This window comes from Pterocles gutturalis, unplaced genomic scaffold, assembly GCF_000699245.1.
Source record: "Pterocles gutturalis isolate BGI_N339 unplaced genomic scaffold, ASM69924v1 scaffold3379, whole genome shotgun sequence".
NCBI lineage: Eukaryota > Metazoa > Chordata > Aves > Pterocliformes > Pteroclidae > Pterocles > Pterocles gutturalis.
Genome location: NW_010132936.1, coordinates 38,082 through 52,467, shown reverse-complemented (window position 1 = coordinate 52,467; position 14,386 = coordinate 38,082). Strand labels below are relative to the sequence as shown.

Here is a 14,386-nt window from a genome sequence, read left to right as displayed (position 1 = left end):
CTGTCTAAGTGACAGGAAAAAAGGCATGCTTCTGGAGTGCAAGCAAATTTGGACCTACCCAAAGAGAATGAAGATGCTTTCTCAGATACAATCAACATAAGGATTGTCTGCTCTCCAGTTCAGGATACAGCCAGCCACAAAATATTTATCGACACCTTTCTAACCAGATATTCAATCAGTACCAGTCACTACAGCATCTGAAAATTTGCGGTAATGTGTAAAAACCACAGGCTAAGGGAAAATCTAGAACAGCTCCTGTGTGACCCCTCAGCTTCATTGAGAAGGGCCAGCTCAAGCGCATCAGTTAGCTACGGTTTGTATTAGACTTAATGAGGGCCCCAGATAGGCTAATGACTTTTCCAGAAAAGCTTATCTACATGTGAAAATCTCTGTCCTGATTCACACGGATTTATAGTCATTGCTCAGAGAGTGCTTAAGATCACTGGCTGATGGCTGATAACCATGTTTTTTCCCGTTTGGGTTTTGTCCAAGTATTGGCTCTGCTCTTTCTGTTTCAGGGATGCAAAGACATGCGACACAGGGGAGGGATTTGACATTACTCCAGCCTCAGAGGGCTGAGTGCCAGCTGCTGGGGAACAGATGTACTAAGGCAGGGACTGTGCTGAACATCGCGTCCTGCACTTTGCTAGCATATCTTCAGAGGGAAGCCACTGTGTTTCGTCTCTGGCCTGGAGCACACAATGAGCAGGGGGATGCTAACGGTTTTAGCAGCACCGGAGAAGGAAGAGTCAAGGAGATGGGATGGCTCTTTCCCTCTTCAGTCTCCCAGAGAAGCTCCACCTTTTCTTGTTAACACACAAAATCCTTGGTAAAGCTTCCTCTGGTGTTTGGGAGGCCATTATGCAAAAATTATCCTAGATCTGGCAATATGTCCCATCTAAGGGGTATCAACTTCTAAGTGTTTTGCTCCAGAGGACTAAATGAGGTCTCATGTTTCTTCTTTCAACTTCCCCCTTCCCTGTCAATCTGCAACTCTAATTCATTTCTTGCTTACAGGCTTGAGTGCAAGGAGAGCCAAAGGCTTAGCTCTCAGAATCAAATGTGGGCAAATGTGAGCAAACAAGAGTCACACAACTCCCTTTTAATGATTGATTAACTGATAACACCCTACTAATACCACCAACCTGGGGAGCTACATCTTCAGTTCACATCGCAGAAGACTCTCCTGCCCCAGATTTAAAGCATCTTGTGACCCACATGCCAAAAGTGACAGTGACTCATGTAAAACTTTACTTTCAATGGACTTGTAACAAACAGGCTCTTCTCAGAAGGTGACTCTGGCCCATTCTCCTCAGTTAGCTCTCAGTTTCTTCAAAATTCAGCTCATCCAAGCTCAGTTTTCATTCTAGCTGCAGGATAAGCTTCTTTGATAGCAATCTTTAAACTGGCTTACCTAGGATTCCCCTGGGAATTAATTTCACACGTGGAAGTCACGTCGCAAAAATACTGCCGACAATCGCTGGGAGGTGCAGAACACTCGGACGAAGTTCTCCTCATCATCCCAGGCTTGCAAACACAAGATGACTACGGGAAAGCAACACAGTGATTACAGAGCTGCATTCATCATCTTTTACCCAAGAAGTTACCCTACAAAAGAGCTGTCTGGTTTCCCTTTGCAAAAATCTAAGGTGAGGAGAACAGATTTGACCAACACAATGGTGAGTTCATTTGAAGAATGAACTCTTGGCCATTTCTCAGACCCTCACAGGTTGCTGACATGCTCTTATGGCCCTTACCTTTCCTGGACGACTGTAAACACAAATTGTAGAGTTTTCCTGGCAGCCTCCATTGTTGTCAGTACAAGGGTTTATGGGCTGGCAAATCCTCCCATCTCCTTTAAATCCTTCTTTGCAGGTACACTGATACTTTTGTGGTCCAAGAACCTTACATACAGCGAAGGGGGAGCATGGAGAAGCAGCACAAGGATCCTGAGCTGCAATTAAAGAGATGACAGGTGAGAGTAACCAAATTTCTGTTTTCAAAACAGCTCTTACTGCAGCACAGCAGAATGCCAAAGGCCTGGAAAGAATGGAGTATAAGGAAATGATACTATTAAACTTCTAAAATTTCCCAGGAAAATAAAATAATTTCAGACAGCAGACATTTTGGATTTTTTAGTCTGAGGAATTTGGATGACACGTTCTTCATGCTACTTCAGTAACAGAAGTGTGAGTGACAGAGGATGCCTGGATTTGCTGCTGAATTTCCATCATATCTGAGGATTTATGAAACTGCAGTTTGGTCAGCAAAAACTGCAAAAAGACAGTGAAAATAGAGCTGTCCATAGCTAGCTAATCACATGCATCTTATTGACTTTCTTTTAACAAAACAAATTCACAAACTTAAATTTGAAATCAGTGAAGAAAGCCTCCAATTGCACATCTTATTATTTAGACTGGCACAGACTCACCAATATCCCATTGTTATGGTTATTCAGTACGTACTTATAAACAAGTGCTGGATGGAACCTGCAACTCTTACTCATTTCTTGCTTTCAGGACCAAGTGAGAGGAGAGCCAAAAACTTAGCCCTTATTCTTAAAGGGATTCCTAAAAAACAGGTTCTTAAGCCTCAGCAGCAATGTAAACATTGTATTCACAGGGATCAAATTAATCTGGAGATAACAGTGCAATAAGACTTTTCCCAAGAGGGGACCACTTAGGGTCACAGAGAAGTTTCTCACCTTGGCAAGTGGTCCCACTTTTTCTATAGCCCAGCTTGCAGTCACACGTCGCTGTCCCATCCCTTACTACACATTCACTGTTGGCTTCGCACGTTATGCCTTTGCAAAGGGGAAGCTCTGGAATCACACAGCAAAGAGAGTTTCCCTTTGAGCATGCAGGGCACTGCTGGAAGATGCAACTTACCTTACTACATATCTGGAAATTAAGGCAAATATGGTTTGCAGAGGCCCCAAGTCAGCAAAAAAACAGGAGATACAAGCAGCATGGACAGCTCTAAATCACTTGGCAGCCTAGGTAGTTAGGTCCCACAAGGCTTAGAGACAAGAAAGGATCTATTTGGTTTCCAGAGAAAGAACAGAGGCACAAAAAGATGGTACATCTCAGCCACTGCCATGGAGTGGGGAGCAGAGCCCAGCTTTTCCCTCTGTCTCGATCTCCAGTGCTCAGATCATTTTCCCTCTACATTCCCAAGCCATTCATTGCCCCCAAGCTCCTTTTGAGACACATGCATCCAAGCCCGTATCATAGTTTAGCTCTAACAGCCCTCTGCAGCTACCAATGTATTTACCTTGGTCACACCTGGGGCCAGTGTAGCCTCCATAGCAGGTGCAGCTTCCATTCCCCGTGACGCCACTGTTGCATTCCCCGTGCACACAGTCACACACTGCAAGGAAAATCCAGACAAACCTGACCTCCAGCTGCAAGATCTAGACCAGCTTTTCAGGCATGTGTTTTAACTTCCCACTCCTCTAAGTCTCCTGCAGCCAAGGTGGAAGGAGGCAGTGTTATGAGAGCCTAACACATCTGTGATCCCAGCATTGGTGTCGCTGCATGAGCACAACCACCAAGATCACACCCGACTCACCTGCACGGATACAAGTGAACCAGGAGCTGGATGAAAAGGGCTCCTTCAACAGCCAGGCTGCACTGGTTATAAATCACTTACAAAAATGCCATACATGAGAAGCAGCACTGTGTGTATTAATTTTGTAGGGAAGGGAACAAGGAAGAAGCTGGGAAACAAGCAGGGTAGTTACAGGAGCCTGGAAAACAGTTGGGAAGGGAGCGTGGGTCACTTCAGGGATGTAGGTAACAGCCTGGCTAAGAAGAGAGAGGAAATTGGGATAGCCCTGGTATGGCAGGAGAGAGATTTACAATAGGAAAAATGGACTGATTTGAGTGAAAGACTGAGAATCATTTGTCTAGTGGGACCGGGGAGAAGGGCACAAAATCAAAATGCCAAGACACCTGTTATTAAGCACTGCCAGCTGGCATCCCCTCCTCATCTCCAGCACCCTTCTTCACTCAGCCTCCCCCTCCTCCTTCCTCGCTCTCAGATATATTTGTTTCAGGTTTCACCTGAATTACTCATCCTTACCTGACTGACAGTCTGGGCCAAAATGATTTTCATCTTGACAATTCTGGCAGGCAAAACCACTGTATTGCTCCTAGAAGGGCCCCAAAATGTCACAGATGTTATTTTTCTGTATTATTGCATTGTTCCACACGTTGTTATAGTTCAAAGTCTCTCCCCATTTCTGATTTTTTTGTGACAGTTGAAGCAATACAGTGAAGAAAACCTGTCTGTTCAGTGCTCTAGTAGTATCAACCAGCCCCTACGCAGAGCAGATCACAGCTTAAGCCGAGACACAGAGGGTGTGCAAAATGCCAGCAAAATTTGGTGGGTGTCGAGGAAAATATTCTGATCACAAACAGACAGGAATGTACCAGCCTGGCTTCTGATATCTCTCTGAGAAAAGGAACCCGGAATTCACTAATGCCAATGGAACTTTTGACATTGATTTTACAGGGCTTGGAGAACTTTAGCATACATTTTAATTGATATAATGTGTCTTTGAGGTAAGTCCAAAAGCAACTTTTGCAAAGAGAGGCCCAAGAGGTAGGATTTTAGCTTATCCCTTCACAATGCTATTAATTAAAGATGCTGTAAAAACATACAGTTCACAGGAGAAAATTTCAAGTCTGACACTGATCCATTAAGAGAAAAATTTTAGAAACACTGCTCTAAGTCTGGAAAAGATGCATCACATTAAAAGCCAAGTATCTCAGGGCTTCTTGCAGCCACAGAAAGACACCGATTATTTCAACTGATCAGAGGGCTGAAACCATGACATTCTCTCTTCATTTCTTCCTAGAGATCCTTCACAACTCCATACTGTCACCAACAGTGTCTTAGTGCTATTGCCAACCACACCAATCCTCAAGGAAAAACACAGACACTGATGCGGAATGAAAGCAGCTGCTAATGGCTTTCCAGGAAGAAGGGCAGCCTTCATCCAAAGCATCCACACAGACATTATACAACTCCCTCTGACAAAAGCACATTGCCCTCAGAATAAATCACGCACTGACCTTGCAGATGCAGGTCCCGTTTCGCTGCATACCATCCAAGCATGTCCCATGGCCACTGCAGGGATTCTGAGAGCCACCCGGACATTCTAGCAGGCAAGAGACAGGCCAGACAAGATTAGATTGCATCCAGCTTTCCATCTCCTCTTCCCCTAAGCATCTCAGTTGTGCAAAACCAATGGCCTCATCACCAGCAAAGTCCCTGCCTGCACACCTAACACTGGCCCAGAGCTGGCGAGTAGGGCCAGGAGCGGCACCGAGGCACAACCTCGCTGCCAGCTACGAAAGGACTTTTATTAGAAGTCTGAGGAAAAGTTCCAATGGGCAACTAACTACATTTCAACAAAGGCGCTGAACCATGTTTTGAGGTGTAGCCACTGCTGCTAGCATCAGTGGGAGGCGGTGTCAAACATTTGAGGGCAGCTCTGAAACTCAGGACAGGTGGGAGCCTGCTTTGCAGAGATATTGAGCATTTTCAGCTTTCCCTGACTTCATGAGGTGTGATCAGGAAGTGTGATCAGACAAACACGGTCCACACATCTTTAGAGTGAGGTCCCTCCAAATTCTGGGGACTATTGCTGGAAGTTTTAGACATGCGATCCTCTAACAAAGCCAACTGCTTATTCAAGCCACTTCTGTGTGGGACCAGGCCCAAGCTTTCACACAACCTCCTATTTTCTGCAGGACGGGAGCATGTCTTTCCATATTCCAGCAATCAGTCAATCGTATGAGAAGTGTTTAGCTCAGTAGGTCTTGCTTTTGGATTTTTTGAGACAACACAAAACAAACTCTCATTGCTTGGCATAAACCTGAGGGGGAGTTTTGGGATGGCTTTTTTCACTTGGGCTGGAATTGCTAAGTATTTTGTGGGGCTGAATGGCTGACTAACTCCAGACGATACAGGAGCACACGTGGCACATGCACTGCAGACTAGAGGGACATCAGAAAGAAATATCTTCCTCTTCCTTTGGAAACTTTCTTAAAGAGGAACAAAAACATCCCTTTCCAAAAGCTTATTTTTAAAGAAGAGACAAAAGGAAGTTCTACCACAGGAGGTTATGTTATGTGTTCAGTCTAAGAGGATTCAACTCATCTGAAGCAAAGAGATTCCTTCCCCATTATATTCTGAACCTCCCAAACAGATAACAGAGCCCTTGTGAGTATTCGAGAAATAATGAAAATTAATCACCTCAATGCATATTTAATGCCTGCTATTAAAACTGGTTTGACTTCTCCAGCAGCTAGAGAGTGTTGTAAAAAGAAGACAAACTTACCATAGCACTCTGTACCCCAGAATCCTGGACAGCACTTTTTCTCCTCAATTTCCTTCTTACATATGTGATAGCACCCTGGCTGGGAAAGGGTATTTTCTCCTAACTTGACAGTGTATCTTAAAAAGAACAATCCAAGATTCATGTTACAACACAAACATACCACATGCTTGTTGGAGGGTTTCTAAGCAATCACACTGCAGTGCACTGAGCTCTGTGGAAGGAAGGGCACTCGTTCCCTCTGCCGTGCAGGCACACGAGAGTTTGCACTTGGGTTATGCCTTCTCTAAGGATGCCCATTAATTTGAGCCTCAAAGATTGGTTACAATAAACTTTTGGGCCGTCTGAGGGCATCAGGACAGAAACCTTGGAATCTGGAGGGTTAGACAGCATAGAAACAAAGTTAGGATCTCCAGGGTGACTCAACATTCAACTTCACGCCTAAAGTAACCTTGAAAGAACAAAGTAAGTCTCCTTGCAGGACTCGTCTCTTTCGGTCTTGCACTAAAGATTCCAGATTGGGATGCTGGAAATTTGGATTTAATAGCTCTGTTATTTAGATTCTGTATTAAATCTTGGACAAACCCCTTAGATCCCCAAAAGAAGCAACTTCTTTTCAACCCTTCATTCATCACCTCTACACACAGGGTAAGCCCTTGGTGGCAGTGTCTCTTGTTCTGCACGTATGCAGTACAGAACTCTTCTTGGGTCTGTCCAGTAACCACCACAGGAGCAGATAACACTCAGAAAAGTTGCATACATACACATTATTCTTAATGAAGTATCATTTTATTTTTGGCTCAACATCCTTCCCAAAAGGAACTTGGAAATTGTCTCAATAGCACTGCCGCTTTGGCTTCAATCTGACTCCTCAGTGTGTCTGTGCAAAAACTGCTATAAACTGCAAAATGCTACAGCTATTTTTAAAGTATTTCAACAGAATACAGAACTACAGAGAACAGTAGACAATGGAGCTATATATTAACTGTTAACATTCACTACTGAATAGATAGGCAAACAATAATCTATAGTGTTTCATTTTTTAAAAACTTCCTGGTAAATTCAGTTTTTCCTTCACCCTTTTCCTATTAGAGCCAAGCCCAACAGAGTAAGAGCAAGGAACACATGAACAAGCAATTGCCACAAAGCAAAGTAGGAAGGTAAAAAGTTCAGAGGATTCTTGCTGGAAGCTGGGAGGATATGCCAAGGGAACTATCATTATATTATTTTCCTAATAATTCACTATGGGATTCTGGGTCTGAAACAGGTTTCTATGCTAGACAGACCCGTTAAGTTGATACAGCAGGATTAGCAAACTCAGGCTGTTTAGGGCAAATTAGAGGTAATTACTATGTATTTTTTTCTGTGTATATTATATAACCTTATGCCCAACAAAAAGTCCCTGGGATTTGCAAGGAGACAAAAACGACAATAACAGGGGCCATAAATCCATTTTTATGCATCTGAAAACAAAACTCCTTAGATCTTTAGAGCTCAGAAAACACGTGCGCTCTCCTGAAGGCATAGACACTACTGCTTCCATAGCAGGGCTGCACCAAAACCTTAACATGGTTAGGAAATAGGCCTTACCTGCAGTCCCTCACTCCTACTCCTTGGGTGGTCTTTGACCAGCCTCTTGGACAGAACATTTTAGATGCTGCAGCACAAGTAGTACATGCTGTATTCAAGGTAAACATCGTCTTGACATCGCATCGCATGGATTTTACCTTAAAAAGAAAAAATGGAATGGAAATAAGCCCAAAATTAAACTGTTACCCTAGCCACTCATCTTGCCAACCTTTATTGTCTTTAGCAACATTGCACCAATCTTTAGATATCACTGGGGAGGGCAGCAGCCAGTGCAGCTGCTGGGAGATGCACCACACACTCGTGTGGGCTAAGCCATCACACAGAATCACAGAATCACAGAATGTTAGAGATTGGAAGGGACCTCAAAAGATCATCTAGTCCAATCCCCCTGCCGGAGCAGGAACACCCAGATCAGATCACACAGGAACACATCCAGGCGGGCTTTGAATGTCTCCAGAGAAGGAGACTCCACAACCTCTCTGGGCAGCCTGTTCCAGTGCTCTGTCACCCTCACCGTGAAGAAGTTTTTTCTCATATTCAAGTGGAACCTCCTATGTTCCAGCTTGAAACCATTGCCCCTTGTCCTATCACTAGATGTCACAGAGAAGAGCCTGGCTCCATCCTCCTGACACTCACCCTTTCCATATTTATAAACATTAATTAGGTCACCCCTCAGTCTCCTCTTTTCCAGGCTAAAGAGACCCAGCTCCCTCACGTCATGCTGCTGCGTGCTACTCTGCTTGGATCTCAGCTAGGAGGCAACAGGGCAGATCACAGCTATCTTATCTTTCCCCTACCCCTCACAGGAAAAATTCTAACCATTTTTAAAATAACTGTGCACTGCTAACTTAGGATGATCTTTTGCAAACATGTGGTAATGGTATGTGAGGACAAGCCCTAAATAACCTTTGCCAGAAGACACAGAATTAAAATGCAACACAGCGTGTCTGTTTTCCATGCCACTGATATGATCCTGTTCACTGGTGGTTTCATTGCTGCTTCATGGGTCTGAAGAACCAAATGTGTTAGTTGAGTCTATTTCCCAGAGCCCAGGAGCTGCTCACACAAATATTTCTCATGGCAGTTGTCTTCCAGAAGGTGCAGGAGCAGGGGGGTGCATTACAAGGAAAGGTGCTCTGCACCTCCCTGACCACCTGGATGGCCCCTGATGCTTTGACCCTAGGTGAGAAGAACCACATAAACACTGGCAAGAACATCAGGCAGGAGACTTGGATAATTCACATGGCTGGTGATGAACTCAGCACAAGTCCTTCCACCCAACCAGGATAATTTCAGGGGTTCAGGCTTCCTCACAGGGCTCTTCTGTATCTCCGTACCCACCAACTGTGCTTCTCCAAATGAAACACAGCCAGAGCAGACGAAAAACAGACAGTCTCAGAGCAAATAATCATCATCATATGCCAGCTTGTCATTAAAGCTCATTATTTTACCCCAAAAGTCTTTCATTGTGTTCCAAAACTCCTGGGGTTGAGCCACTGCACAGAAACCTTGGTGCTCATTTTAAAAAGAGACAATGTTTGTCACTGACAATGGCGAAGAAAAGTTGGGAGGCATGAGCTGTGTTTCCCCAAAAGGTCACTGACTGGAAAAAAAACCCAGCTCACCTCCAGTGTGCCTCTACAGGCACTGTATTTTCTAAAAATAAAAACATTAGATCAAATTTTGGGAGGTGGCCTTGATCTGGGATTTTTTAAGCCAAACCTGAACAATGCTGTTAATTCAGCAGCTCTGTTGTGCCCAGAGCTCCGTGCTCTGAATTCCCATCAGCAATCACAGCTCTGCTTCCTCTGAACTTAAGCTCAAATGTGTACATTTGCCTCAAGGCAGGGGAGGAAGCCCATGGCTTCCCATCAGTTATCAACAGCTCAGGAAGGCCCTCCCAGATGATAGCCACCAGACACTGTCAGGAAAACCTCCTGAGAGATAACCCTCAAGTCCCAGGTCCTCAGGGACATCTCCCTGGAATGGTTTCCTGATTCACACCCATGTTCCCTCTGCCTGGAGTTGTTGAGCTTTTTCTCATCTTCATGGATCCATCTTCTGCAGCCATCCATGCAAGAATGCTACCCAATAAAGTGATTTCTTTGTCTGTGGCGGTCCCTCACACAGATACTAATTCCAGGTTGAGCAACTGGGGCTTTCCTTACCATACAGTAACCTCCTTGTCCTTTGGTGTCAGAATCCCCAAGGAACCTGTTGTGTCAAGGACTCTCTTCCTTGCATTATAAACAACACAAAAACAACCCGAGATCCACCAAATCCACCTATCTATGTCCTGTGAGCACCAGCTTTACTAATTTTATTCAGCATGACACAGCTCAGCTTTGCTGTTCCTTATGTTTCCACCCCACTGGTACACAGTGCAGGCAGAGAAGATTTCCCCTTTTCCATGGAGCAAAACAGAGAAGACAGCCAATACGGATGGATAAATGAGATAGCACCTCCAGAGCACTCTGTCTCAAAAGATCAACAGTGCCATCGATGGGGTAGGGAAGAAGCCCATCCAACCAGCTGATTCAAGTACAATTTAGGGCTCCAAATTAAAGTTGGGCTTTTGAAAGGAGCCAGTTGAAACCAGGCACCTGGTTCTGACAGAATGGTACATCTCCTGCCTTCCTAGTCCCATCAAATCCCAGCTTTTACCTTAACTGAGACAATGCCTTAGAAAGAGCAATGGGAAGACGCCCAAGGAAGAAACACAGAGGTGGATGCCTCCCCATGAGTTACAATATTAACATTGTCAGAATTACCCCACAAACCTTGTCAGGTGTCTGAGCCACCCTATCTGCATGAAAAACACCACACAAACAGTAGAGCACAAAACACGAAAACTCTCCAATCTTCTATTTTATCTTCACTTCCAGGCATCAGGAGTTGGCTGTCAGACACAGCTGGGACATTAAATGTGTTTTCGGTCATGGTAGACACCACTATTCACACATTCCATTTTCCTTCTCTTTCCTTCATCAATATGGCTCCATTTCTAAATGGAGATGGACACTGGGAGAGGAGAAGGGCCGTCACTTCTCCTTGTTGGTATCTTTAACTACTTGCAGGCCTCTAAGAGAAGACAGGTATTGTGGAATGCCCCCTACCCTACCTTCCTAGGACACTTCACGAGCTTTAGGCAGCTTTCCAGTAAGATGTTCCCCTTTTTTGAAGGAAATATGCTGGTGTCAGCAGCAAAAGGCGGGAGGAAAGAGGAAGAAAACAGCTGTGTGGAAAATAAAAAAATATTTCCCTTCTTATTTGAGTGACAGAACTGATGAAGCAGTCATTTTCTGGAGTATTTTGCTTCTTAGGAAAGCAGATGAGAGAATCAAGGGACATAAATGCAACAGCTTGGATACTTGAATTTTGGAGAGGATGAAAGATAGAGAGGAGTTTGAGTCAGAGGTATCTCCTGGGACACAGCCTCATGGAAAACAACGATGCACTGCTCCCTTGGGCTCATCTGTGACCGCTGTTTCAAAGTCTGAAGACAGTGGAGAGGAAGAGCAAGAGGGAATGTCTGCCCCTGTGACACAGCAATGCTGCCTGGTGGGCAGAGAGTCAATGAGGAGCACAGTGGCTAGACCAGGGAAAGGGGGTGAAAACAGTCACCATGCTGATCAGATGATGATGTGAGCCTGTATCACACTTCAGGTACAAAGCAACAGAAAAGGAAGACTGGTGCTCTCATGCAGCTCCAAAACTCAAGGAGGCTTTTAAAGCACAAGACATAGACCAGGGAAAGGGGGTGAAAACAGTCACCATGCTGATCAGATGATGATGTGAGCCTGTATCACACTTCAGGTACAACAACAAAAAACAGACAAACAAACAACAGAAAAGGAAGACTGGTGCTCTCACGCAGCTCCAAAACTCAAGGAGGCTTTTAAAGCACAAGACATCTAACTGTAACCGAAAGCAGTTGAGAGCCAGGGTGCCTCTGTCCACGCAGAGCTCTGTCTTGCCAGGGCTGGACTGTGCCCTCTCCCTGCACTCAAACACATGGATGTGCATGAGCAGCTGCTGCCCTCTGTGCTTAGCTGAGACATATCTGAGCTTCTGGATGCTGCAGTGTTTCCTTCCCTCCTCTCAATCTGACACATATGTCCCTTTTGTCTCAAGCACTCGTGTTTCTCTTATTCCACCTCAAGAGAATAAACTGGGGAGGTTTTTTTAAGGGCTAGTTTCATTCCCCTAATTTTCTCCCTTCATCTTTTCCTCCCAAACCATAACACAAATCGTTCTGCATGGCAAAACCTCAAGGAAGAAAGAAAAACATATTTGGACGGCAGTGTTTGGTTCCAACAATCCTGGGAGCCAGTTCTGGAAATAGACATTATCTAATGAATCACCAAGTCTCCAGTGCCCTTTACAAAACAGAGCTGTAGACACATGCTTGAGTCATTATAGCCATGTACCTCCCCAAGAAGTTCTCAGTAACACTTCAGCTGAACAGACCAGCAGCTCCTGGACACACAAACCCTTCACATTTGTCCAAGGAAGACACTTTCCAGCACGAGGATGAACAATCAAGCTCAGAGATCACGTAACACAAGATCTGTTGTTGCCCTGGATGTTTCCCACCATCTCAGCTGCAGAGCATTGGAGGCAGAGGGATGCAGAGAGCACAGCCTGGAACCTGCCTCCTCCCATCAGAAAAAATTTCATGTTTCTCACATCTGCTGCATCTTCCCCAGCCCATACCAAGAGGTATACAAAAACCAAATCAGGCTAACAGATTTGCTGTCATGTTTGAGCCATCAAATGAGAGCCTTGGGGCAACATCACTGAAAAACAGCTAGCAAAAAATCTCTCTTTTCTCTCTTGATGGCCCCTGCAAGTCTCCTGCAAGCCAATGGAGGCCTCTTGTGGAATCACAGCACTTCTGTTGCAATCAGATCCAATGGCCACCTTAAACTACCGAAGAGGACTTTATTAGACCCTTGTTTTTCCTCCCATTATAATCTTTCAAATGTTTTTTTCTTTCTCCAAAAAGAGGGAGCCTTTTGTGGAAAAAGCTCTAAAAGGGGGGTATTTTTCCTGGGTTAAATAAACTGCTCCAGAGGTCACTCAAAACATTTAACTTCTCTGGGAGTGGGTACTCGTTACCTGATATTTTAACTGTTTCACACCAAACCAGACACCTTAGGGATTACAGAAAACAACACAGTGTCTCAAAGTCGAGAGACCAAAATTGCCACTTGTACCAGCTGAAGATGTGAGCCCATGCCCCTGAACACACTGATACACACTGGAACCCATGTGCCTGGAACCCATGCTTCCAGACAAACAAAAAACACTAGTAGATACACTTCTTCAAATCACGTTTGTATGATCCTACAAGCCCAAAGGCTCATGAGGTTCTTACCTTATTTACATGCTTATTAGCCATTTAGGACCCCTTTATGAAAGGGTTTATAGAAAAGCTTCCACCCAAAGTTCTGACACTGAAGCATCTTTTCAGTGCTCTGTTTTTTTCTAAACTAAGCCTTTCAGACTCACACGCACCTTCCTTAGCACAGGTTTGTGCACTCCCCCTGGGCCCCTCTTTGTCATTCAAGGCAAGACAAGCCTTCCGTAGCTCAGATCCCCAAGTAATAAGGTTTCCAAATGCCTCACACAACTTCTAACTTTGTAGGCCAGTTCACTCCTCCAACAGCAGGACACAACAAGGGCGATGTCAGAAAACAATATAGCACGAATCAGCGTGTATTCTTGCCTACAGAAAATGGGTTGCTGCACCATGGAGCCTAGACCACAGATCTACAAAGGCATCATGCATTCTTCTAGATGCTGCTGCTAAACACAAGAACGGAGATAAAGGAATCAAAAGAAAATCAACAAAATCAGAACAAAACTGAAACAAAATGGAAAGTATTCCACACTCCTCACTGGGGAGCCGCTGGGAAATGTATTTGAAACAAAGGTATATACACTGATGCAAAGCAACAATTTGATGAGATTTTTAATTTTTTTAAATACAATTCTCCCAGGAAACTCACAGACCTGTCCTGCCGGATGCTAAGCTCCCATCACATGTACTGAATAGTGGAAGACAAGGATGTCCAGTCCTGTCATATTGTTACTTTTGCATTCCGTCCGGACCATAAATACAAATTTCATCTGACCTAAAATTCAAGCAGCTCCCTTCAACCTTATTTTTAGCTCCTCAGTTTTGACTACACACGTACCCACCCACATGTAGAGAAGATACCCTACGGTCCTCAAGTTTAATTATGGATGTTATTCTGTACCTAACTTGATGTAAATGGAAAAAGGAGTTTTGTGGTGGAGTATTTCATAAGAAGCAACCATCCAAATATGAAGAACCATTCAATGAACATTTAAAGAAAGACTCATAGACTTACCTTCTGACTCTGGCAGTCAGCTGTGGGAGTGAAGCATGCTGCTAAGAAGAAAAACAGCAACCCAGGAGGA

The 14,386-nt window shown here is 44.4% G+C and overlaps 1 protein-coding gene across 1 annotated transcript in view; it reads right to left on the bottom strand.

Annotated features, from left to right (window-relative positions):
- The window catches only part of STAB1 (stabilin 1), a gene marked incomplete at its 3' end in the record, with an annotated part of 55,394 nt that extends 42,054 nt beyond the window's left edge, over positions 1–13,340 (bottom strand). Inside the window, exons 1-9 of the mRNA XM_010081036.1 lie at positions 13,317–13,340; positions 7,937–8,073; positions 6,350–6,465; positions 5,079–5,164; positions 4,084–4,153; positions 3,274–3,369; positions 2,705–2,821; positions 1,758–1,954; positions 1,415–1,545 (exon numbers count right to left, since the gene is read on the bottom strand). Of these exons, the coding sequence (XP_010079338.1) occupies positions 1,415–1,545; positions 1,758–1,954; positions 2,705–2,821; positions 3,274–3,369; positions 4,084–4,153; positions 5,079–5,164; positions 6,350–6,465; positions 7,937–8,073; positions 13,317–13,340 (974 nt within the window). The remainder of the gene's footprint in view (positions 1–1,414; positions 1,546–1,757; positions 1,955–2,704; positions 2,822–3,273; positions 3,370–4,083; positions 4,154–5,078; positions 5,165–6,349; positions 6,466–7,936; positions 8,074–13,316) is intronic.
- Positions 13,341–14,386: the final 1,046 nt, after the last annotated feature.